General features: G+C 42.4%; 2 protein-coding genes and 1 long non-coding RNA gene across 4 annotated transcripts; 2 read left to right on the top strand and 1 right to left on the bottom strand.

Moving 5' to 3' along the window:
* Positions 1-28: 28 nt before the first annotated feature.
* On the top strand, positions 29-1,718 carry LOC106569304 (leucine rich adaptor protein 1). Its single transcript, XM_014140517.3, has 2 exons — positions 29-246; positions 659-1,718. The coding sequence occupies exons 1-2, from the start codon at positions 40-42 to the stop codon at positions 1,181-1,183; spliced, it is 732 nt and encodes a 243-aa protein (XP_013995992.1). The 5' UTR covers positions 29-39; the 3' UTR covers positions 1,184-1,718.
* A 312-nt stretch (positions 1,719-2,030) lies between these two features.
* Positions 2,031-8,304, bottom strand: LOC106569354 (uncharacterized). 2 transcript variants are annotated; one of them, XR_006758799.2, is made up of 3 exons: positions 3,893-8,304; positions 3,228-3,353; positions 2,031-3,038 (listed from the first exon to the last, which is right to left on the bottom strand). It is a non-coding gene; the product is annotated as an uncharacterized LOC106569354 (long non-coding RNA). The 2 variants fall into 2 exon arrangements; XR_006758798.2 differs by having other exon boundaries at positions 3,228-8,304.
* A 202-nt stretch (positions 8,305-8,506) lies between these two features.
* LOC106569305 (protein BCAP) lies at positions 8,507-24,832 on the top strand. The gene is made up of 16 exons (XM_014140520.2): positions 8,507-8,722; positions 9,323-9,458; positions 12,448-12,577; positions 12,721-12,852; positions 13,043-13,117; positions 13,509-13,580; positions 13,718-13,834; positions 14,198-14,383; positions 14,534-14,643; positions 15,248-15,383; positions 19,561-19,671; positions 19,787-19,891; positions 21,348-21,448; positions 21,939-22,101; positions 24,156-24,281; positions 24,468-24,832. Exons 2-16 carry the CDS (start codon positions 9,325-9,327, stop codon positions 24,645-24,647), a joined length of 1,878 nt encoding a protein of 625 aa, XP_013995995.1. The 5' UTR covers positions 8,507-8,722; positions 9,323-9,324; the 3' UTR covers positions 24,648-24,832.
* The last annotated feature ends 1,054 nt before the right edge of the window (positions 24,833-25,886 follow it).

The raw sequence follows: 25,886 nt of genomic DNA, 5'->3' as shown, positions 1-25,886 counted from the left end.
ACAATTCTATATTGAAATAGGATTTCATAATATTTGATTATGGAAGAAGAGAGTGTGTACGACTCATTTCCAGATTTGAAAGAGCTGGAAAATAAAATTGGGATGAAAACTCCGGAGAGCCTGTTGAGGTGGATGCAGGGGAATGCTTCGCTCGGTGCTGAGTGGAGTTCCAATCGTCCGGAGGGGACAGACAACCGCACCAGCGACAGTCTGACGGACAAGATCAGAAACTTGAAGCTGGAGATGGTAAGGATTCCTTTGCAGAATGCAATTTTGAATAGTTCTGTACGATTTGATTATACAAACTGTGTGTGTGCATTCATTTATTCTGTTCAGTTGTTCTATGACTGGGTTTATTTTTCAAAGCTATACAAATGCTGTATAGAACTCTCCCACCAGACCATGTTTGGCTGGCATTAGTGACAACCACTTCACCATTATTAATGACAGTACAACCACTTCACCATTATTAATGACAGTACAACCACTTCACCATTATTAATGACAGTACAACCACTTCACCATTATTAATGACAGTCATTGACAGGTCTATCACCACACCCAGCTGAGGCCCCTCATTCCATTCAAAACATTTTAAGTCTAAATTCCTCTGCTCACTACTGTCATCTCACATTCCCTCCCCACCCTCCTCCCACAGGGCTGTCTGCGTGCTGCAGATGTGCGGATCCTGCACCAGCTGGTGACGGTGCATGAGGCCATGGAGGCTGTGCGCTGGCTGCTGGAGGAGCGTGGCACGCTGGCCAGCAGCCTGACAAGCAGCCAGTGTAGCCTGGCTGAGGGGCCTGGGTCTGGCTTGTCCCCTTGCAGAGAGGGCCTGAGTCTGGCCCTAACTAGCTGGCGGAGTCCTCTAAATGATGCCAATGAAGAACCAGAAGAGCTGAAAGTACCAGATAGCATCTCTGGGTACAGCTACTTCCATATCCTCACCAATGCCTTTTCTTGTAATGACACAGGGTTGACACTAGAGGGCGTTGTTAGCCCTCCTGAGAGGACAGGAGAAACTGGGACACCGCACTGTGGTCTCCCAGAGGAGAGACAAGGGGCCTCGGATGGTGACATCGTGGGGGTGGAGGAACAGACCATTCCCAGTTGTGAGGTTCTGTTGGGGTATGACACTCAGTGGTGCTGGGTGGAGTCTCAAGACGATGTGACGTTTCTCTGACGTTATAAGCGCCATTCAAAAGATGCTTTATGACATGAAACCTTCCCTCTTCACCTACCAAACTTAGATGCAATGGTGCCAGTTGGACATGAAGTGACATTTAAATTGACATTAACGTGTCCATGGTGGACTGGATGATGAATGCTAGTAGCATTGTTCTCTAGAGGAGCAAAATGAAGCCGTACTCATTTTCATTTAGCTACTTTGGTTTGTCAGTTGTTGCCCTTGGCTTTTCAATGAGTCACCGTTGCCACTGTCAACAAGATGTAAATCAGATCGATGTCAATCATGTTCTCACTATCACTTGTTTTGCTAGAGAAAGCTTATGTAGAGGGCTCAGCAGAAAATGCATTGATTGTTATGACATGTCATAAATGGATGCAGACATTTGACTTCTAAAAGTGAAATCTCTTCCTTTTGAAATGCCATAAAGCCCATCACAACTCCAGTGTGATAGTATAATGAAGAATCTTTTGGATGCAAATGTGTTACTCAGATTATTCTGTTGAATAAAAAAGATAATGATGCTGCTCAATTTGACAATTTTTTTGCCCAACCATACTGTCTCCAGCTGCACTTTTAATGCATATCATTAGTTAACCTCAAGATAGTGCTCAGACCTTTGTGTGCCCTGTTCCTGTCCGTTGGAAGTTGGTGAGCCAGACATTGTCCAGCAGCTTGATGGGCTGATGATGTGTGAGAATGCCAGCTATGTCAGGAGATAGCAGTAACCTACTGCTGTTTAACAATTATAGGACTGCGACCAGAACCAGGAAGTAAATCCCAGATACGGTATATATATATATTTTTTAACTATTGTAAAATGCTGCCATCACAACAATAATGATAATAGGACCAAGGTATTTTAATGCCGTGTTAGAGGAACAATCCAACAGAGGACCACAAAAAATGTAAACTAAACACTTGTCAATAAGCATTTGTAGATTTGGTAGTCTATTCTGGTAGGAAACATGTAGGAAAAGGCACAATACATTGCTGATGCTCAGATGCTATGCACACTGCATATATTTATCTAATTAGTTCACTTACGACATTCAAAGGCTCAGACAACTTACTACATTTTGGGATTTTGCCAAACTGTAGCGTCATTTTAAGCTGTGTAACAGTTTGAGCGGCTTTACAAAAACAGATTCTCCATATTTACTTCATTTCAAACAATCAATGGTGAGTGGTTCAAACCAAGCATTTGGAACAAGAAGAAAAGTATGTTAGCTAGCTGCTAGTGCAACTATTAGTGTGAAGGATGCCGTTGGTTGTAGTGCCTAAAAGTTTGAGACTGGTCGCAGCACCCTCATCGGCCTAGTCGACAGTGGCTGGTCGTCCTCCTTCAGCCTAGGGCAGAAGGCTGGTCTGAGGTAAGTTTGGCTGGCTGAGTCCTGATCCAGCGTACATTAGAAAGTGTAGAGACACACCATCCTCACTGCATCGTAGAAGCTCAGGATTCCACTGTCCACACCCAGAAAGACCCCGCTCCGTCTGGGTGGGTTGGAGTCCGGTGCATGGAACGTAAATGCCAGCCAGTCATGCTGGGCAGAGAACTGCTGCTTGCTCTAACTCAGACTCCAAGACTGGTCATCAGTGCCGAGCTTGCAGGTCACCGCTATCTGGTATGGGCCAAGGAAGGCTACACCGAGGGCCCAAGAGAAGAGCCCCTCTACTCCCACCTCCCAATTGTGCACACCCTTGGAGGAGATAATGACTCCCATCACACAGTAAGGCCGATCCAGGTAACATGGTTCCTCATGTCGCTGGTCCTCCTCAGTCACCCACACAGAGCCAGAGTCCAACTTCAGTTTGGGGTGGGCACTTAATTCAGCAAAGAAAATGACATCTCCTACAGATACATAATATTAGAGATACGAGCCAAAACTTCACTTTAAAATGGCTGACAGGAACAATTAGCTGGCCAAAAACACAATAGGCTTCTAATGTACTATAGTTGTGTGAATGCTCAGATAGCTGAATATTGAACCAATCAGTCTAATAATTATATATATTTTAACTTGTGTTAACTGCTCTTCACCTTGAAATGTTTTCTGGAGAGTCTGGAATAGGGGGGGTGATTCTAGATGAAGCCACAAGTTTGGTTCCACTCCAATTACTGATCTTCATCTGACGGGAACAAACGTCCCTTTGAAGCAGGTCTGCCCTGCAACGGGGAAATTTAAGATCACTGAAGTTCAGAATTTAGCGAGATGAACATAATGTGTAGCATATGTACAGTCTCTTGCAGCAATTATTTACATACTTGTAAAGAAATGTGTCAAATAAATACTGTGGTGCTGGGTCATTTAAAAAAAGAAAAAGGCATGACATTTAATTATTCTACTTTGAGGGAATTGTGGGTGGTGTCTTCAGCTATAATGCAGTCATAAAAATAATTTAAACTTACCACTCATTCTTCAAGAGCCGTTTAATGAAATGAAATCGAACAGTTAAAATAAATCATTATGAAACGTAGCCATACGCTTAATGAATTGATTATTAGCATAAGCGGCACTGGGTGCGCTGCCTTCTGTTTTTGTTTTTTGTGGTGCCGAATTTCAACTCTCATTTAGACTTACGTCCCAGTACACTCCTAGCCTGGACAAACCAGACAATGCTGTGCTCACCATTGTTTCACGTCAGCGTTCAGTCTTTCTTTTAATATACATTTTTTATTATGCCCTAATCATGCTTTTGCTCTACCTGGAGCAGCACCAGGGGGTCTCTGATGGTCTGAGTCTTCAGCAGGGTGTTCTGTGCCTGTCAGCCTGTCCTGCAGCCTCATCAGCTCCCCTGTCCGCTGCTTCCCTTTCCTGCACCATGTCCACAGAGAATCTCTTCTGCCACGCCTGCTCCTCAAACTCCAGGAACAGCTTGATTCTGCACAGGAAGGCTGTGCACTCACTTTGCTGCCTCTCCAGACTGGCCTGTTATGAAAATGGGTGCCCGTCAGAAGTGTAGCCTGGTTAAACCAGACAAATGCTGCATTCACACCGGGGCGGAGTTATTGACTTGGAGGCCCCAGGCGGAGGCCCCAGGCAGAAGCCAGTCTTAGGCCCCCGCCCATGTCTATTTAACAATCATGGCTACTGAACAAAGCTGTTCGGAACCAGCTCTACTAGGTGAAAGAAGAATCATTCAAATGCCCCTCACTACTAAAAAGGTATTTGCGTTGCCACAGAACAAGGGTGAGCAATAATCTTGACTCGAGGGCTATGTCAGGATTTCAAAAGTTCAACAGAGTACAGCACAGATTGAAACATTTTCAGACTGATTTGTTCACCAAAAGCAATTTGCGAGCAGTTAAAAAATAAAACTAAATTGCCGTTCCCATGTTTCATGAGCGGAAATAAAAAGGTCACAGAAATGTTCCATATGCAAAAAAAGCTTATTTCGCAAAGATTGTAAACAATTGGTTCACATCCCTCTTAGTAAGCATTTCTCCTTTGCCAAGGTAATCCATACACCTGACAGGTGTGGCATATGAAGCGGATTCAACAGCCTGATCAGTACAGGTGCACCTTGCACTGAGGACAATCAAATGTGCAGTTCTGTCATAACACAATGCCACAGATGTTTCAAGTTGAGGGAGCGTGCAATGGTCTTTCTGACTGCAGGAATGACCACCAGAGCCGTTGCCAGAGAATTTAATGTTTGTTTCTCTACCAAAAACCACGTCCAACATTATCTTTTAGAGAACGTCAGTACGTCCAAATGGCCTCAACCACAGACCACATGTAACCACACCAGCCACCCACATCCAGCTTCTTAACCTAGGGGATCATCTGAGACCAGCCAGTTTATGAAACTGAACAACTGAAGCATTTCTGCACAAACTGTCAGAAACAGTCTCAGGGAAGCGCATCTGCATGCTTGTTGTACTCACCAGGGTCTTGACCTGACTGCAGTTCAGCGTCGTAACCGACTTCAGTGGGCAAACACTCACCTTCGATGGCCACTGGCACGCTGGAGAAGTGTGCTCTTCATGGATGAATCCCGATTTCAACTGACAGCATATATGGTGTCGTGCTGATGTCAGCGTTGTGAACAAAGTGCCCCATGGTGGTAGGGTTATTATGGGCAAGCATAAGCTATGGCCAACAAACACAATTGCATTTTATCGTATGATAATGCACAGCGCCATGTCGCAAGGATCTGTACAGAATTCCTGGATGCTGTGTCCATGTTCTTCCATGGCCGACATACTCACCTGTCACATCACCCATTGAAAATTAGTGGGACAACATGCCACAATCAACAGCCTGGTCAACTCGACGCAAAAGAGGTAAATGGTGGTCACACCAGATACGGACTGGTTTTCTGATCCACACCCCTACCTTTTATTTAAGGTATCTGTGACCAACAGATGCATATCTATTCCGTCATGTGAAATCCATAGATTAGGGCCTAATACAGGTCAATTGACAGATTTCCTCATATGAACTGTTTTTGCATTTATATATTTGTTCAGTGTACATAGTCTTTTTTACACTTTCAAGTTAGGGATTCATAAATTCTGGGCCAATACCTATCTGTTATTTTCCTATGCAATATCGACAATACTGATATATTTTATGGACTTTAACAATTCTAGCACAGATACAAACTGCAACCAAGTTATGTTCATGAGGCTAAAAAGGAAAACATGGTAAATGACTTGAATATGGGAAGGAGTAAAACAAATATTTGCACCACAACATGAGTGAAAAGCATCAGAGGCATTGTAAAGTTTGGGAAAACATCAGGGAAGAGCATAGTTAATAATTGTATGTAAAGGAGATACGGGTAGAAAAAAAAGATGTGACAAAACCACAATTGAAAATAATGCACAGTAACATGCTGACCAGACCGCTCACACACACACACACACACACACACGTTGATTTTGTCCACACACACCAGACACAATCAAGACACGCAGGTTGAAAAATCAGAACCACCTATATTAATTTGGGGACAGGTTAAAAAGCAAACAATTATGGCAATTTAGCTACCTTGCTATTGCAAGCTAATTTGTCCTGGTATATGAACATTGGGTTGTTATTTTACTTGAACTGCACAAGGTCTTCTACTTCGACAATTAATACACAGATAAAAGGGTAAACCGAGGTGGTTTCTAGTAATCTCTACCGCTTCTTTTTTGGACTTCATATGGCAGTTGGCAAAGAACTTTAAGGTTCATTACCACCTCCAACTGGACTGGAGTGTGGACCTCAGTTCATCTTTCAGTCACCCAATGAGGAGATTGGAGAGGCAGGACTTGCAGTGCGTCAAGCATCACAAATAGAACCAAGTTCTATTTTAGAGCCTGGCTATGCAGATGCTTTGAGCAGTGTGAGTGCAATAATTGAATAACATAGATTTCTAAAATCATTTTGCAACGCACATGACACGAGTGGCGTCGTCAGCCTCAGCTATTGCACCCACACTGATCGCGTGCTCCAACGAGAGTCTGCGTTGCCAAGGGCTAAAATAGAAGTCATTCCTATTTCTGACACAGATCACGCTGCAAGTCCTGCCTCTCCCATCTCCTCATTGGTTTATAGAAGTACCACGTGCCATCTCCTCATTGGTTTTACCCACGTGGGTGATTGAAAGAGAACTGTTGCCGGTTGTTGTGGAAATACTATGTGGAAATACTATGAAAGTTTAGATTCCAATCACCATATAACTTAAACGATGAAAAATAGCACAAACTCAAAGTATCTTCCATGAATGCACAAGTGACCAAAATGAAAATATGAGACACCACCTCACCCTTAAAGTATCCAGCGCATCTTCCAGTTTCACGACGTTGTGCCCATCCGTGTGCTTGGCCTCGGCAGGTAGCGTGCAGTAGGCACACAGGGGGGTCTGGTCTGTCTCGCAGTAAACTTCCCGTGCTCTTTGCAGAGTCTGCCAGTGTCGCCCATCGGGCTCACCAGAACGTGTTGGCGCAGTACAGCGTTCTAAGTGTGGTATGATGTGGACGGTGCAATATGACTCTTCGCAGCTGACAACTCTTTTCTGCGAACATCCTCTGCTCACCTTTGCAGACAGTGCAGTCGACACCGCTTGCACGTTTACTGTGGTACTTTTCAATTATGTTGTTAAGTACCACGTTATTTTTCAAATTTAACGTTGAATCGCAAGGCAAAGAGGACAGGTGTAACATACAGTCTCTCGAATCCACCCTCGGCATTGATGTTTTCGACTTTCACCTGTTAGGGCTGCGTCAATTCAATTCTGGTATCAGAACAAAATGTAACACTAGGCTACTGAATATATTTTCAGCTGTTTATTAATAGAATTAGTCAAGCAGAATAAATGGTAAATGCAATCTTCGTATATACGGGTTCACTGTAACACCTCGCAGGGCAAACAGAGAACTGAAAGTGACATAAATTCTTCATTAAATACTCTGACAGAGATAGTTCCTGTTCACTGCTGGCCTGTCAGAGTGAGGATGAGCGTGGTTTAAACTTACTCATCCTATCGTTGGCGTACAGGCTGGTCCCAGCCTCTAGACGCATCTTTGTTGCCAAGCATAGTTGTCTTCTAGCTTATCTTCATGTGTGTACCCGAGAGTCAGACACCCAAGGACAGTGCCTGTTCTTGTGCCACAGCCATTCTCCCCTCTCAGTTCCTCACATACACCTGTCCATGAGCGGCCCCACAACCAGGCATTGTGTGTGTGTCACGAGTCTACTCAGCCTACACTACTAGCCAGCAACCCTCCAGTTAGTCATGTCTATTATATGTTGCTCAATCTATGTTAATACAATATAAACCTATTAGTGCATTACAGTCCGTTCATACTTAGGCCTACATCTACTGTAAATGGTAATGCATCACATCTAATAAGTGAAATAAAACCCAACACACCGCAGATCTTTTCAACTGCTTCACACACCCTTCGCAATAATTATGACCGCAGGGCAAAGTCACAGGCTCGACAAATATGTCACGGCAGACGGCGCAAATAAGCTCCTCGTCAAGAGATATGACCTCCATGCCAAACAAATGTACGGTTACATATAACCAAAACGTGTGTGCTTTCTTCAATAACTAGGTAAGTTAGTTGTGGTGAAATCTAAAATTGAGAAGAGAAACTTAATAAAGTGCTTCATCCAATCAAAACGGTCCGTTCCAAACTTGGCTGTCACGTGACTTTACTGTCCAGTTTTTGAATCCCGTGGAGTTTCATTAACACATGTTCATTACTTTGTTGTTCCAGTTTAATTACTTTGTTGTTGATTTCGGTTTTACTCTAAATATTTTGTTTATGACATAATATTTATTTCATATAGAAAATGCATGTGGATGGGTTAAACCCCAAACAACCATTGTTTGGTTAATTTAGCTAACAACCACGCTCAAGTAGGGTTTGTTTACGTTACGTCTTTACGCCCAATGCCTCAGCCAATCACTTATCGCGAGTAAAAAGGCGGGACTCAAATCAACCAATGGATGCAACGAACGCCAAGCATCTTACAGTACAGTAGCACAAGACAAGGGTTTCCATCAAGACAAGAGGCACGAAAGTGAATGAAGGTAAAAACAGATTTAATTTGAAATCTCACCTTACCATTTTAGCTAGATTACGTCTTCGTCATAGATGTTTCTTACCTAATGCAAACTCGGTTTGATTTTGCGTTTCATCTTAGTAATTCTAACAAACTGGCCTTTGCTAGCTAAGTCAGCTAGCGTACTGTATCCAGATACCATAGCTTGTGTAGCTAGCTAACTACTGTTCCTTGGCTCTGAAGGTCAAAATGGATCAGCTCAGCTAATAGCTAATGGTGAAAAGAACAAGCACTAGTTGTAGCCTAATAATCAGTGACAGTACAGGGTTGTTTGTAGAGGAGATAGTAATTGATTGAGAAGTAGAACAGGTAAATGTTGCCTTGGACAATTTCCATGTATGACACCTGTTAGTTAGCTACAATTCTAGCTATACTTGCATTACATTGTACACTTGTCTGGTATTGTCTGTGTATATCTTCTCATATCATATTGTGTCAGTGCATCAATCATTTTCATAATTTACTTGTCATTACAGTTGTCTAGTGTCTTTTATTAGAAAATAGAAATGTGATTATGGGAAAACTGTAAGACTAACACCTATAGTCCTCTTTCACCCTCCCCCTGCAGAAATGAAAGCCATGTCTCCTGAGGATCCCTTCCAGGACTCTTTAGACGATGATCTAGATGGCTTCTCAGAGCCTGGGAGAGGGAGCAGGATACGCAGCAGCGTCTACACTAAAACCCTTGAGATGGAGAGCAACTAGTGAGATATATGGGACACAGTTTTATTTAGGGGATAGTTAGCTCTCAATCTCTAGGCGGCATTCTGCCTTCTCCCTACAGTTCTCAGCCATTAGCTTCGCCTACCACTGCCTTATCTGAACTTCAAATCAAACTTTATTTGTCACATGCTTAATCCTGTATTGACGCTTTGCTTGTTTGATGGTTCATCTGAGGGCATAGCGGGATTTCTTATAAAGGTCCGGATTCGTGTCCCGCTCCTTGAAAGCAGCAGTTCTAGCCTTTAGCTCGATGAGGATGTTGCCTGTAATCCATGGCTTCTTGTTGGGATATGTACGTATGGTCACTGTCGGGACGAGGTCGTTGATGTACTTATTGATGAAGCCGATGACTGAGGTGGTGTACTCCTCAATGCCATTGGATGAATCCCGGAACATATTCCAGTCTGTGCTAGCAAAACAGTCCTGTAGCTTAGAATCCGCGTCATTTGAACACGGTTTTTTTATTGACCGATACACTGGTGCTTCCTGCTTTAGTTTTTGCTTGTAAGCAGGAATCAGGAGGATAGAATTATGGTCAGATTTGCCAAATGGAGGGCGGTGGAGAGCTTTGTACAGGTCTCTGTATGTGGAGTAAAGGTGGTCTAGAGTTTTTTTTCCTCTGGTTGCACATGTGACATTCTGGTCGAAATTAGGTAAACGGATTTAAGTTTGCCTGCATTAAAGTCCCCGGCCTCTAGGAGCGCCGCTTCTGGATGATCATTTTCTTGTTTGCTTATGGCCTTATAGAGTTGGTTGAGTGGGGTCTTAGTGCCAGCATCGGTTTGTGGTGGTAAATAGACGGCTACGAATAATATAGATGAGAACTCTCTTGGTAGATAGCGTGGTCTACAGCTTATCATAAGGTACTCGACCTCAGGCGAGCAATACCTTGAGACTTCTTTAATATTAGACATCGCACACCAGCTGTTATTGACAAATACTCACACCCCCACCTAGGGTTGCCAACTTCCTTACTACCAAATAGGGGACAAAAGGTCGTGTGCAGTGCACGGTGCCACGGCGGTATGGGTATGGTTTTGTGTGAATGAATATACAGTGTATATTCTTATTCAATTGGAAAGGCAAAACAATTGTATAGTAATGAAACAGCAGGGAGCAGGTCTCGAACCCTCGACCTTCTAGCCCGAAGTCCAGCGCGCTATCGACTGTGCCGCAAATGCATGCTCGAGCGGCAGAGTCGACATCCGCGCTTATAAACCCAGGGTCGTTGCACTACTCCCTCCTTTCAAAGAGCGCGTCCCCAAAAAACGGTCCTGTTTCAGCTGAAGCATCTTCATTTTGAACTTTTGGACTTCCTCGTAAACATCTGTGATGCAGAGCGTTTTTTCCTCCAGCTTTTTTACGAGTTGGTCAAAAAGACACCCACGTTGTGGAAAAAGCACAGATAAATCTCAGCAGCTTCTGTTTTTTCTTCATACTCAAAAATACTCTTCAGTGCCACAGGACAGGTCTCCCCAAGGGACCTGAAGTATGATGTAAGAGCTGGCCAGCTTCGCAGGAGACAATCGACAGCTGGATGAAGAGAGAGCCATCGTGTGCAAACATGTCGCAGAATTTCACGCCACTCAATGTCAACAAAGGCAAAAAATGCAAGCAGTTCCTCTCTTCGGGAAGCAGATACTGATAGGTGGCTGTAGATCTGTAAAACAATTGTCTCAATATCCACTGACAGCTGATCGCAGGCATTATGAGCTATGTGATCTGGGCAATTAGCTTTCAGAATGCGATTGTTGGCACTGCTCAATAACTGGTAAACGGAGAGGTGTTTTCCAATTTTGTCAGTTTCCACAGTAGACGTCACGAAGAATGCACCGATATTGCTAGCACCTTTAGCTAGCGTGGCCTTGTGCATTTCTGTGGATGCATGCTGAGTTAGGTCATTCTCCCCTACATAGCCAATTGAGAATTCCCGACACATAAAGTACAGCAAGCTTTCGTCGAGTCACCACTGACAACCTTAACCCATGTCTTTTTTGCTTCACATTGTTTGTTGTAGCTGCAGTCTTTACTTTTTTGCAGGTTTATCCATATATCCTTACTATGCCAAACCGACCGAACAATAACAGAAATTACTTTGCAGGAATTGGCGAGTTTACGCTTTACTGTGATTGGATGATTTTACGGGACAAGGGAGGTCCCGTATGGGACAAACCAATTTAGCCCAATATAAGGGATTAATACGGGACAGTTGGAAACCCTACCCCCACCCCTTGTCTTACCGGATGTAGCTTCTCTGTTCTGCCAGTGCATGGAAAGTCCTGCCAGCTCTATATTATCCGTGTAGTCTTTTAGCCACGACTCTGTGAAACATAAGATATTACAGTTTTTAATGTCCCGTTGGTAGGATAGTCTTGATCAACTAACAAAAAAACGAACAAAATAGCACAGTTGGTTAGGAGCATGTAAAACGGCAGCCATCCTATCAGACACCATTCCTTCCATCCTGACGCTGTGGTTTAACGTTTAGAAACGTCAATAATCATTGCTTGCGATACGGCTTTCAAAACATATGGCCTCTATCTTTCATCATCAAGAACGAATCCTTTAAATAAAACAGATACACTTACTCTAGCAGTTTTGCACAGATCCATACAGCTGATAGCTAATTAGCACAGGAGGTTGCCTCCTGTCTTCCATCTGTTGTCCGTAAACAAGCGCTGTAACATGGAGATATGGCCGTGTGGGAACACTAACCCTATCAAGTTGTGTATTAATTTAACATTGTTATTTGAAAATTATTTCTAGCTGATATGAAAGATAAGGTCCTTATGCTTCCAAAACCACAAGTGATGCATGTTAATGTTCAGACCGAGCGTCGGGGATCACAAAAATACACTATACATCTACATTATAAAACGATTGCATTTGGGAGAAACACTGCACAGACACAGCTCTAAGTGTGGATCCAACTGATTTCTAACCCTCTCTCTGTATTTTCTTTATATGTAGTTATGGAGACTATGGTGCAACCATGAACAAAAGTCCCCTGTTGAAAACATTGATGGATGCCGAAGCAGCGGCCAATTCTGCAGCCATACAGCTCATGTCATTCAAGGAGACACTGGAGGACGATTTTGCCGTACGTGAAGTCCTTTGCAGTTGATGTGCAGACAGTGCACCTGTCTTTATTTTGAGAGGCATGACATGATATCAACATCTTTAATTCGTTTACAGTGTTTAAGGTGTCAAAAGCAGAATTGAATTAATCTTTCTATTATAAAGGACTCAAGACACTCTGCTTCTGATAACCGGCGGATGTCAAGGCAGAGAGGCCTTCTGCTGGAGAAGTTGGAGGTTTTTAAACAGATAAACAAGTCTGTTCGACAGCAACTCCAAGACCTGAAGGATGCAGAGGTTGACAGTTGTAATCTGATGGCTAATGATTACTACTTTGAAGAACTGTCAGCTAGCAATTTATAAGGGGGTCATGCTTATGACAAGTTTTAGACTGCATTATACCTGTGCACTAAAGTAAAGGGTTATTGCAACTTTGTCTTCTTAAATTAACATATGATTTGACTACCCTTTTTGTCTCCTGTATTAGGCGTCTCGAATGGAGACAGACAAACACATCGATCTCTTACTAAAGAAGCTAACACAAGCTGAGTGTGATAATCTGGTAAATTGCTTCTCCCTTGGTGAAAAAAAATAAAACTTCACACATTACTCCAGACCTGCATTGAAACGCTTTGAAATGTTGACATAGCGGTGCCAAGTCTTAAGATTTGATAAGGTCTGCCAGTTTGTTAAGCTCCCCTTGGCAGATAATAGGGTCCTTCAGTGCAGTATGGCTCAGTGGGTTGAAACATGATGCCAGCTACATTAAAGTTGGGGATTTGATTCAATCCCGCATGGGCCACATATACTGAACTTGTGTGCTAAATTTGTAAGACACTTTGGATAGAAAAGCATCTGCTGCTGTTCACTATACACATTTGTCATTTCAAATGAAAATTGTACTGTGAGAAAGATAACATATATTTGTTTTATTGTTATTTTGTTTCCACCAGTATTTGAAAGGAGATTTGAATGATAAAGAAAAAATTGTAGAAGAACTGATGGGTTTGCGGAAGAAAGAAATGGTTAGCATTGGCCTTTAATTTCACATGAAATACACAAGCGCTGACCACAATTTGTACATGATAAAACATTGACAAAGGTACAAATTAAATTAAGGCATTGTCCTCACACCATCTCTTTCTGCTTTGATGCTCCACAGGAGTACACAGAGAATGCGGTCCATGCTACCAAGTCTGTGGAGACCACACGTGCTCATCTGCAGGGCCAGCTACGCAGCAGGGAGGCCGACAACAACCGTCTCACTGTGCAGCTCCGGGTAACACACAAGTTCAGGCATCAGTCTATGAATATATCAATCACTTTATTGTCCCATTTGAGAACTTAGTAAGGACAAGCCATTCTATCTGTAGAATAAGACACAGAGAAAGCAAAATACACCATTTCCAGTAAATATGTATCTTCCAGCCTGTGTGTCTGGTGTCTGGGATGGTTGGGAAGAAAGTCAGCAAAAAATAAACGCATTTCTGTTTCACAAAGAATGGTGGACAATATTAATTTACGACCCATCCAAGATGGACGTCGTCCGTAAGTGAAATCTTATTTGTTTTAAATAGGCTAGAAATTAGTGTGTAGATCTGTTTAAAGCTTAAACACTGCGTGTTCCCTGTCTTTTTTCCAGGGTTTGGAGAGGCAGTTGATGGCACAGAAGATGGAGATAGATAGTCTGAGGGGGGAGATCTCTGGTGTTTCGGAGAAGGCAGCGCAGGAGAAAGAAGTCCTGAAGAAGGCCACCCGCGCCCAGAAACGGAGGGCCCAGAGGTTCGAAGCTGCTGTGGATAAATGCTACACGAAGCTGAGGGAGAAAGTACGTATGGGTAATGTTGGGAACCAATAAGAACACAGTTTTTACTTTAGCTACGGTGTCCCCTACTTTACACGACTTGGGTATCCCGTTCTTGGTGAGTTCATTGCCACTGCCAGTAAGGTGCTTTATGTTATGTTCTATGACATGTAGGATGTTCAGCTGGCTGATGTTCATTCAGAGAGGGACACATGGAGGAGACAACAGGAGCAGAAGACAGATGAGGGAGTGCAGCTTGATGCACAGATAGGACTGCTAAAAGGGTACGTCATTTCAAGCCTTAGTATTCATGTTTTGTCCTGGACAAAGTCTGGCATATCGTCAATCCAGGTCCTTGAGGCAATAAATAATGTTCTCTAATTTATTTTATCAGATTTTCTCCTCACAGAAAGTATTTGGGCAAGCGGCAATTGCTTATTTCTTAATTCCTTTCTTTTTATTTGGGGGATTTGTGTGTATTGTGGGGCAGCAGGTAGCCTAGTGGTTAGAGCATTGGACTTGAAACCGAAAGGTTGCAAGATTGAATCCCCGAGCTGACACGGTACAAATCTGTCGTTCTGCCCCTGAACAAGGCAGTTAACACCCTGTTCCCCGTCATTGTAAATAAGAAGTTGTTCTTTAAAATGTTTTAAATAATTCACCTTTATTTAACCAGGTAGGCTAGTTGAGAACAAGTTCTCATTTACAACTGCGACCTGGCCAAGATGAAGCTTAACTGACTTGCCTAGTTAAATAAATACAAATTGTTAGGTATTACTGCGTTGTTGGAGCTAGACACATCAGCATTTCGCTGCCCCTGCGATAACATCTGCAAAATGTGTACATGACCAATAAAATGTCATTTTATTTCGATTTGTTTCATTACAGCCAAATAGCAGACATTACTATGAAGCTGCAGAAAGAGAGGGATGAATTCGCTGCTGCAAATGAGGTCTTACTCCTAAAAGTGGAAAAACTCAACGCTGAAAACAGAAACATTGGCCTTGAGAACGCAACCCTCAAGGTAGGAAAATAAAACGGCAATGTATACCTTGAAGTTGTGCACCACCCAACAATTATTGATTTATTTAGTTTGACCAAAATTTTACCTTGAGCCATGGAGTAGCCCCTATATAGTCTAACTATCTAAGATAACAAACTTACTGTAGCTCTACTGCTTTCTAATTCGAATACCTTCTCTGTATATTCTAGCATGTAATTTATTCCCACCATAATATAATTATATATACAGTGGGGAGAACAAGTATTTGATAACCTGCAAAATCGGCAGTGTTTCCTACTTACAAAGCATGTAGAGGTCTGTAATTTTTAACATAGTGTGGCAAAGAAGGGGGTCGAGTGATAAATGGCAGATAGGAGGGCAGAACTAATAAACGGGCTCTGCCCGATCACTAAAATGGCCACCCCAATCAGAACTACAGATCACAAAATGGCCGACTGCCAAAACTCCAATTCCCAGAAGCAAGGGGAACCCTCAGAAGGTGGAGCCGACCCACAGATAAAAGGTCAAGAAAAACCAGGAAGAGAGAGAGAGGGCGGGAAGGATCTATGAACCATAGAGAAAGAGACAATTACATTGGCAGGATTTACCGTGTACGGGCTGGACTGTTTTGGACTTACCTGTTGGCGTTTAGACCTGGACCTACCGAGAACCAGATTTGTGTACCGAACCCTGCTATCCTTGACCTTACCTGCGGCCTGGGTGGACCAGGACAGCGAAACAAACACACAGGTACTGTCATGTTCGAAAGAACTTTCATTCTGGGCTGACTTTGGTGACAGTTTCCCACTTAATTTGTGACAAACGCTCCTAACTTTGAAGAGGTTTGCCACAATAGGTACACTTCAGTCCTCCATACAGACCTTCTCCAGATCCTTCAGGTTTCGGGGCTGTTGCTGGGCAATACGATCTTTCAGCTCCCTCCAAAGATTTTCTATTGGGTTCAGGTCTGGAGACTGGCTAGGCCACTCCAGGACCTTGAGATGCTTCCTACGGAGCCACTCCTTAGTTGCCCTGGCTGTGTGTTTCGGGTCGTTGTCATGCTGGAAGACCCAGCCACGACCCATCTTCAATGCTCTTACTGAGGGAAAGAGGTTGTTGGCCAAGATCTCGTGATACATGGCCCCATCCATCCTCCTCTCAATACGGTGCAGTCGTCCTGTCCCCTTTGCAGAAAAGCATCCCCAAAGAATGATGTTTTCACCTCCATGCTTCACGGTTGGGATGGTGTTCCTGGCGTTGTACTCATCCTTCTTCTTCCTCCAAACACAGCGAGTGGAGTTTAGACCAAAAAGCTCTATTTTTGTCTCATCAGACCACATGACCTTCTCCCATTCCTCCTCTGGATCATCCAGATGGTCATTGGCAAACTTCAGATGGGCCTGGACATGTGCTGGCTTGAGCAGGGGGACCTTGCGTGCGCTGCAGGATTTTAATCCATGACGGCGTAGTGTGTTACTAATGGTTTTCTTTGAGACTGTGGTCCCAGCTCTCTTCAGGTCATTGACCAGGTCCTGCCGTGTAGTTCTGGGCTGATCCCTCACCTTCCTCATGATCATTGATGCCCCACGAGGTGAGATCTTGCATGGAGCCCCAGACCGAGGGTGATTGACCGTCATCTTGAACTTCTTTCATTTTCTAATAATTGCGCCAACAGTTGTTGCCTTCTCACCAAGCTGCTTGCCTATTGTCCTGTAGCCCATCCCAGCCTTGTGCAGGTCTACAATTCTATCCCTGATGTTCTTACACAGCTCTCTGGTCTTGGCCATTGTGGAGAGGTTGGAGTCTGTTTGATTGAGTGTGTGGACAGGTGTCTTTTATGCAGGTAACGAGTTCAAACAGGTGCAGTTAATACAGGTAATGAGTGGAGAACAAGAGGGCTTCTTAAAGAAAAACTAACAGGTCTGTGAGAGCCGGAATTCTTACTGGTTGGTAGGTGATCAAATACTTATGTCATGCAATAAAATGCAAATTAATTACTCATACAGTGTGATTTTCTGGATTTTTGTTTTAGATTCCGTCTCTCACAATTGAAGGGTACCTATGATAAAAATTACAGACCTCTACATGCTTTGTAAGTAGGAAAACCTGCAAAATCGGCAGTGTATCAAATACTTGTTCTCCCCACTGTATATACAGTACCAGTCAAAGGTTTGGACACACCTACTCATTCCAGATAATTTTTTACTATTTTCTACATTGCAGAATAATAGTGAAGACATCAAACTATGAAATAACATATATGGAATCATGTATTAACCAAAAAAGTGTTAAACAAATAAATGTTTATATTTGAGATTCTTCAAAGTAGCCACCCTTTGCCTTGATGACAGCTTTTCACACTCTTGGCATTCTCTCAACCAGCTTCATGAGGTAGTCACCTGGAATCCATTTTAATTAACAGGTGTGCCTTGTTAAAAGTTTATTTCTGGAATTTCTTTCCTTCTTAATGCGTTTGAGCCAATCAGTTGTGTTGTGACAAGGTAGGGGTGGTATACAGAAGAAATCCCTATTCGGTAAAAGACCAAGTCCATATTATGGCAAGAAAAGCTCAAAAAGCAAAGAGAAACGACAGTCCATCATTACTTGAAGATATGAAGGTCAGTCAATTCGGAGATTTCAAGAACTTTGAAAGTTTCTTCAGGTGCAGTCGCAAAAACCATCAAGTGCTGTGATGAAACTGGCTCTCATGAGGACCACCACAGGAAAGGAAGACCCGGAGTTACCTCTGCTGCAGAGGATATGTTCATTAGAAATAACTGCACCTCAGATTGCTGCCCAAATAAATGCTTCACGGAGTTTAAGTAACAGACACATCTCAACATCGACTGTTCAGAGGATACTGCGTGAATCAAGCCTTCATGGTCAAATTTCTGCAAGGAAACCACTACTAAAGGACACTAATAAGAAGAAGAGATTTGCTTGGGCAAGGAAAACAGGACCAATGGACATTAGACCGGTGGAAATCTGTCCTTTAGTCTGATGAGTCCAAATTTGAAATTTTTGGTTCCAACCGCCATGTCTTTGTGAGACGAGGAGTAGGTGAACGGATGATCTCCGCATGTGTGGTTCCCACCGTGAAGCATGGAGGAGGAGGTGTGATGGTGTGGAGGTGCTTTTCTGGTGACACTGTGATTTATTTAGAATTCAAGGCACACTTATCCAGCATGGCTACCACAGCATTCTGCAGTGAAACACCATCCCATCTGGTTTGCGCTTAGAGGGACTATCATTTGTTTTTCAACAGGACAATGACCCAAAACATACTTCTAGGCTGTGTAAGGGCTATTTCACCAAGGAGATTGATAGAGTGCTGCATCAGATGACTTGGCCTCAACAATCACCCGACCTCAACCCAGTTGAAATGGTTTGGGATGAGTTGGACCGCAGGAAAAGAAAAACAGCCAACAAGTGCTCAGCATATGTGGGAACTCCTTCAAGACTGTTGGCCTTCCCTGTAGCTCAGTTGGTAGAGCATGGTGTTTGCAACGCATGGTGTTTGCAACGCCAGGGTTGTGGGTTCGATTCCCACGGGGGGCCAGTACAAAAAAATGTTTAAAAAAATGTATGAAATGAAAATGAAATGTATGCATTCACTACTGTAAGTCGCTCTGGATAAGAGCGTCTGCTAAATGACTAAAATGTAAAAGATGTTGGAAAAGCATTCCTCATTAAGCTGGTTGAGAGAATGCCAAGAGTGTGCAAAGCTGTCATCAAGGCAATATTTTTTTTGTTTGTTAAATATAACCTTTATTTAACTAGGTTAAGAACAAATTCTTATTTACAATGACGGCCTACTGGGGAACAGTGGGTTAACTGCCTTGTTCAGGGGCGGAACGACAGATTTGTACCTTGTCAGCTCGGGGATTTGATCCAGCAACCTTTCAGTTACTGGCCCAACGCTCTAACCACTAGGCTACCTGCCGCCCCAAAGGGTGGCTACTTTGAAGAATTTGATTTGTTTAACACTTTTTTTGGTTACTACATGATTCCATATGTGTTATTTCATAGTTTTTATGTATTCACTATTATTCTACAATTTAGAAAATTGTAAAAATAAAGAAACACCCTTGAATGAGTTGGTGTGTCCAAACTTTTAACTGGTACTGTATATTATTATTATTATTACGTGATTTGTTCCCGTTGTGTTCAAAATGATATTGGTTTATGTATGTTCCAGGCGTCCATCGCTGGGCTGGAACTGCAGCTGGTCCATTCTGAAGCAGCCCTGAAAGAGGAGAACACTATCTTACAGGAGAGGAAAGACCAAGCAGAACAGGATCAGAGTCAGGCAGGGATCCCCCTCCCCCCATATCCAAGTTTCAATACTTACTAATCTTATAAAAATGCATTGAGAGATTCATAGGTTGTCTGTTTTTATTGACCTGTTATTGCACACCTCTCAGGTGGCAGAGCTTCAAATGGAGGTGGATGATCTGAGAGTAAAGTTGGAGAGTGTTCTGAGGGAAACAGAGAACATCAGAGAAGGAAGAGAGGCAGAAGTGGAGAAGGTAAAGTCTTCTGTTGGCTACATTCAATGTAAAGAGCTTTGTCTTAAATTGGTTTTCATCCTTTGAAATTGAAGCAAAAAGATACCCCATTCAACATGTGTAAGAATAAAATCAAATTGCTTGAAATAGTTTGACACAAACAATATTTGGTTCAGTGAAATCAAAATGAATGTGACATCCTGTGTTTTTGATATTTGTTTGCCTCACAGTTTGCTGAAAGCCTTTAAAAGATTATCTCTGTGTAAATACACATCAGTAGTGAATGGGAGTGTCCAGCTCCCTATGCGTGTATTGTCAGTTGTGGTCCAGTCAGTGAGAGCTACTTAGAGAGGTGTCTGCAATCAGTCATTAACATTTCTCTGCGCCCCTGCCCTGCTGGCCGGTGCGCCCCTCCCCCCATGGACCCCAGGTAAGACTGGAACTGGAGGGGTCTGTAAGGGAGCTGGAAGAGTACCCAGAGTTACTGAGTGCCGCAGAGCAGAGTCTTGCGGAGTGCCAGGACAACCTGAAGCGCTCCGAGAAGACATGTGCAGACAAGGCAGAGGCCATTAGACAACTGCAGGTCAAGGTGTGCAATTTAGCAGTAAGACTATGGTAACCTGTAGATGGGCAAGTAAGTGCTGTTGGAGTACAGTACAGTATGTAGAATGTGGCTGTTTACCACTTCCAACCACCAGATGGCAGTCAAACCCGATATGTGGTTTCCTTTTATAGTGTTATAATCACAATGGTTATAATGGTGTATCCCCAACCAGGTCCTGCTTTGACTTGGTGTTAAGGTTTGTGACTGAATGTGCTCAGATTGCAGTGGGAAGAAAGTAAGGTCGCAACCCTATGTACCCCTGTTAGTTGTATATAGAGCCTTGATAGTCACCTTAAACTGATTTAAGATGTGTTTCTATTCATGTTTCAGCACTGTTCAATCAATGCTTGCCTTTGAATATTGCTCATGTTACCTTTGTGCAGTGATGAGGGTGCTGTGTTGATAAGTTGATAAACCAATGTAATTCCAGTCATTGCATGGTACAGATCTACTATCTTAATTTGTTCACTCTGTTGTCGCAGAGAATATTCCTGAGCAGCAGGACATTTACATTTTAGTGTATTCAAGGTTTAAAAAAGCTTCTAAAGTTTGTAATTTCCACTTTAAAATTTCTGACTTGATTTCCGCAATCCAAAAATGTATCAACCCCTACAAAAATGTCCATTCATTATAATCCCCATAATAATTCACATTTCCTGTTGCTGCAGGATTCTTTTCCTGCTGTGAGAAGCAGTGTCAAATTAAGTGCATCTGTACAACTCTTTGTGTTGTTGTACTGTATGTGCTTGAACCCCAATTCATGTCCCCATGTTCAATACTAATTGAAAATACATGCAGCATGTAAGATAATCAGTCAAAGAGTACATTTTTTGGCGAACCCCAATTCTGAAAATATGATTATTCTCCATCCAGGTGGAGAGCCAAGGGGAGAAGATGAGATCGTCATTGGACATGAAAGAGTCTATCCACGAGGCTAACTCACAGCTACAGCAGAAAGTGGATGCTCTTCAAAAGTAAGTTTATCTTTCTCTCATTAGAGATTACATTTTAGTAGACGCTCTTATCCAGAGCGACTTACAGTAGTGAATGCATACATTTCATTTCATGCACTTCTTTTTTTTCATTTTTTCATTTTTTTTTGTTGTACTGGCCCCCCGTGGGAATCAAACCCACAACCCTGGCGTTGCACACACCATGCTGGCATTGCAAACAACATGCTCTACCAACTGAGCCACAGGGAAGGCCATACTTCATGCATGCTCCCATTTTATTACGAGTGGTATTTTCAAGTGAGATTCTTCTATATTTCTCATGTCAAAGTACATTAGTGACATTGAAGATATATTGTATTGTTTAAAAAAATAAATAATCAAGCCTGACCAGGGTGAATTCTGAAATGTTCTGAAATGTGTATACAATGCTGATGGCTGTTATATGTGTAGGTTATGAAGTCCTTATGTAGCTAGATAGGTACCCTTCAAGTATCTTTGTGTATTCCTCAAGGCAGATGGAAGAGCTGCAAGGGGAGAACCAGGGGCTGGTCCGTAGGCTGGCAGGTCAGGAGGACGCTTTACGCTATAGCAGCAGGCACCTAGAACAGCGCTCAGCAGACTGCCAGGCTCTCAACAGAGAACTGGAGGCCGCTCTGGCCGACGTCAGGCAACAGGTACTGTATGTTAGCAGCTGCTGGGTTATATATATATATATATATATATATATATATATATATATATATATATATATATATATATATATACACACACACACAGTACCAATCAATAGTTTGGACACACCTACTCATTCAAGGGTTTTTCTTTATTTTTACTAGCTTCACCTGGAATGCTTTTCCAACAGTCTTAAAGGAGTTCCTACATATGCTGAGCACTTGTTGGCTGCTTTTCCTTCACTCTACGGTCCAAATCATCCCAACCATCTCAATTGGGTTGAGGTCAGGTGATTGTGGAGGCCAGGTCATCTGATGCAGCACTCCATCACAATCCTTCTTGGTCAAATAGCCCTTACACAGCCTGGAGGTGTGTTGGGTCATTGTCCTGTTGAAAACAAATGATAGTCTCACTAAGCGCAAACCAGATGGGATGGTAGCCATGCTGGTTAAGTGTGCTTTGAATTCTAAATAAATCACAGACCGTGTCACCAGCAAAGCACCCCCACACTATCACACCTCCTCCATGCTTCACAGTGGGAACCACACATGCGGAGATCATCTCTTCTCCTGCTCTGCGTCTCACAAAGACATGGCAGTTGGAACCAAAAATGTCAAATTTGGACTCATCAGACCAAAGGACAGATTTCCACCGGTCTAATGTCCATTGCTTGTGTTTCTTGGCCCAAGCAAGTCTCTTCTTCTTATTGGTGCCCTTTAGTAGTGGTTTCTTTGCAGCAATTCGACCATGAAGGCCTGATTCACGCAGTCTCCTCTGAACAGTTGATGTTGAGATGTGTCTGTTACTTGAACTCTGTGAAGCATTTATTTGGGCTGCAATTTCTGAGGCTGGTAACTAATGAACTTATCCTCTGCAGCAGAGGTAACTCTGGGTCTTCCTATCCTGTGGCGGTCGTCATGAGTGCCAATTTCATCATAGCACTTTATGGTTTTTGCGACTGCACTTGAAGAAACTTTCTGTCACGTCCTGGCCAGTATAAGGGTTAATTGTCATTTTAGTTTGGTCAGGACGTGGCAGAGGGTATTTGTTTTATGTGGTTGAGGGTGGTGTATTAGTTAGGAGGGCGTTTGATTTATTATTTCCGGGTTTTGAGTTATGGTCTATGTTGATGTATTTCTATGTGTAGTCTGGTTGATCTGTTTCTATGTTGAGTTAATTGGGGTGGACTTCCAATTGAAGGAAGCTGTGTGGTGTTGCCTTTGATTGGAAGTCCTATATTAGTTGGGTGTGTTTGTCTGTGTATTTGTGGGAGATTGTTCCGTGTTTAGTATGTGTAAACCTAACAGGACTGTCAGTGTATCGTGCGTTCGTTTTTTGTTATTTTGTATGTTCGTTTTGGAATTTATTAAAAGTTCAAAATGAACCATCTCAACTCTGCTGCATATTGGTCCTCGTTTTCCGATGATGATTTCGCCATATCGTCCTCCGACGAAGAAATCCCTGACACTTTCATAGTTCTTGAAATGTTCCAGATTGACTGACCTTCATGTCTTAAAGTAATGATGGACTGTCATTTCTTTTTGCTTATTTGAGCTTTTCTTGACATAATATGGACTTGGTCTTTTGCCAAATAGGGCTATCTTTTGTATACCAACCCTACCTTGTCACAACCCAACTGATTGGCTCAAACGCATTAAGAAGGAAAGAAATTCCACAAATGAACAAAGCACACCTGTTAATTGAAATGCATTCCAGGTGACTACCTCATGAAGCTGGTTGAGAGAATGCCAACAGTGTCATCAAGGCAAAAGGTGGCTACTTTGAAGAATCTTAAATATATAATATATATTTTTTGGTTACTACATGATTCCATATGTGTTATTTCATTGTTTTGATGTCTTCACTATTATTGTATAAAAATAAAGAAAAACCCTTGAATGAGTAGGTGTGTCCAAACCTTTCACTGGTTCCCAGAAGGAAATGGAAAGGCACAGAAACCATTTGAAGATAGTGTTTTTTAGGAGTTGAGTTTGTATCAAGAGGTCGAGGTTGACTTTTTGATACATCTCATCATCTCTATTTCTTTAATGCCAAGGTGTCCAAAGTGAAAGACAAAGCTGTTTCCAGAGAAAGTTCCTTTCAGACTAAAATCCAGGAACTGGAGGATGAGAAGAGCAGGAGAGCGAATGAGCTGAAACAGATTAAACAAAGCAATCAGTTGGTGAGTATCAGACACGATCACCTACGATAACCTACTGCATACCATAGGATGTTTCTCATATCTCTTAAAGCTAATGATAATACAGTACAGTACTTTTTGATGCCATAGCCAATCAGACCATTTTTTTTATTTTAAAGAATAGAAATACATTATTTGTCCGTTCAATGGATTGATTCCTTTGTGTAGGCTGAGAAGAAGTTTGAGGTGCGTCTGAAGGACCTGCAACTCAGCCTGGACCAATCAGAGAGCCACAAGCAGAGCATTCAGAACTACGTAGACTTTCTCAAGAACTCTTACGCCACCATGTTTGACGAAGGACTACCACCGGCAACGTCTAGCTTTGGATCATCCTACTTTTTAAAATGATAATTACTCAGATATGTGTGTTTGTGGTGTGTTATGTTTTTAATAATGTATGTGTTTTGGAAAACAAATGAATTTGCACATTGATTCATGTTCGATAAAGAGTCCATGTTTATTTTTATATCGATCAGTAACTACTTTTTTCCATTATAAATAGAATTTCAATAAAGTTGATAATGGATATTGTACATAGAGTTTTTACTCAGCGTACTGATCCAAATTGGTTTTCTTAAGTCTTAGAGATAGGTTGAGATTTTGGCATAGACTTCCGCTAGTTAGCAATCACATCATAAACAACCTTTAACTTCCATCAAACTGCACACGGAGACAAAAAATGCTATCCTTGAGTTCATCTGACTCTTGGTAAGTAGAAAAAATTGCTTAATTGACAAAATCTTGAACTATCCCTTTAAGGAAGGTACGTTTTTAAGCCTGTATATCACTCAGCGGTGCTGTGCAGGATATGGGAACCTCGGAGAGCCAGTTTCATGACCTGTTTGGGATCTCACTGTGTCCAGGGTGTTGCTCAGGAGTAGTCAGTCAACACTTTGCATAACATTTGGAGGGAAACAATCTGATTGAATGCTAACATCTGAAAACAAGGTACAGTTGCTTTAGCTGTCAGGCCTGGTTTCATCACAGGATCTCCAGATATCCAACGCAGAGCTAACACAGTCTCAGTTATGTAAAAGACAAAAACAAACAATTCAACTGATAGGTTGTGAACAAACAAGATGAACTCAGACGGACAACTAGAAAAAACTCAAACCAAGTTTATTCAACCCACTGGATGCTTCAGCTGCAAACACACTTGTACAATGATCAAACAGGCATATATATATACTGTATGTCAAGATGAGATTATGTGTGTGACTTCTCAGAACTGTCCATCTGTTTCCCAAACTGCCTAGATGTTGCGCGGTTAAGTGGTCTGGTAGCGGTTCCCCTTCAGGTCACTTCTCCGTGATGCTTACAAGGGACATTCTGTTCAACTTACTCAACATACTTTGGACACACTTGCTGTTCCCCTTTTCTCTCACAGTAACTTTCCATACAAAAAGTGAATCTTCTCCATTCATTGACATACCATATACATTTATTAATCAGGTAACATAATCAATAAGGTCTAATATAGTGACAGGAGTAAGTATATTTCAAGTTGGAACACAACAAACGAGCAGCAACGTGAACCACATGTCCACTGATACTTCCTTCCCCTCTTGTCCTCTTTGTGTTTCACTG

This window comes from Salmo salar, chromosome 14 (genome assembly GCF_965601325.2).
Source record: "Salmo salar chromosome 14, fSalSal1, whole genome shotgun sequence".
NCBI lineage: Eukaryota > Metazoa > Chordata > Actinopteri > Salmoniformes > Salmonidae > Salmo > Salmo salar.
This window is presented reverse-complemented; position numbering and strand designations above follow the sequence as displayed.

Bases quoted from the DNA above. Each gene is read 5' to 3' on its own strand.
- LOC106569304 (XM_014140517.3), top strand. From the start codon at position 40: ATGGAAGAAGAGAGTGTGTACGACTCATTTCCAGATTTGAAAGAGCTG. The intron at 247-658 runs GTAAGGATTCCT...CTCCTCCCACAG, and splicing joins GAAACTTGAAGCTGGAGATG to GGCTGTCTGCGTGCTGCAGA.
- LOC106569305 (XM_014140520.2), top strand. From the start codon at position 9,325: ATGAAAGCCATGTCTCCTGAGGATCCCTTCCAGGACTCTTTAGACGAT. The intron at 14,384-14,533 runs GTACGTATGGGT...TATGACATGTAG, and splicing joins ACACGAAGCTGAGGGAGAAA to GATGTTCAGCTGGCTGATGT. The intron at 22,102-24,155 runs GTACTGTATGTT...TTTAATGCCAAG, and splicing joins TGGCCGACGTCAGGCAACAG to GTGTCCAAAGTGAAAGACAA.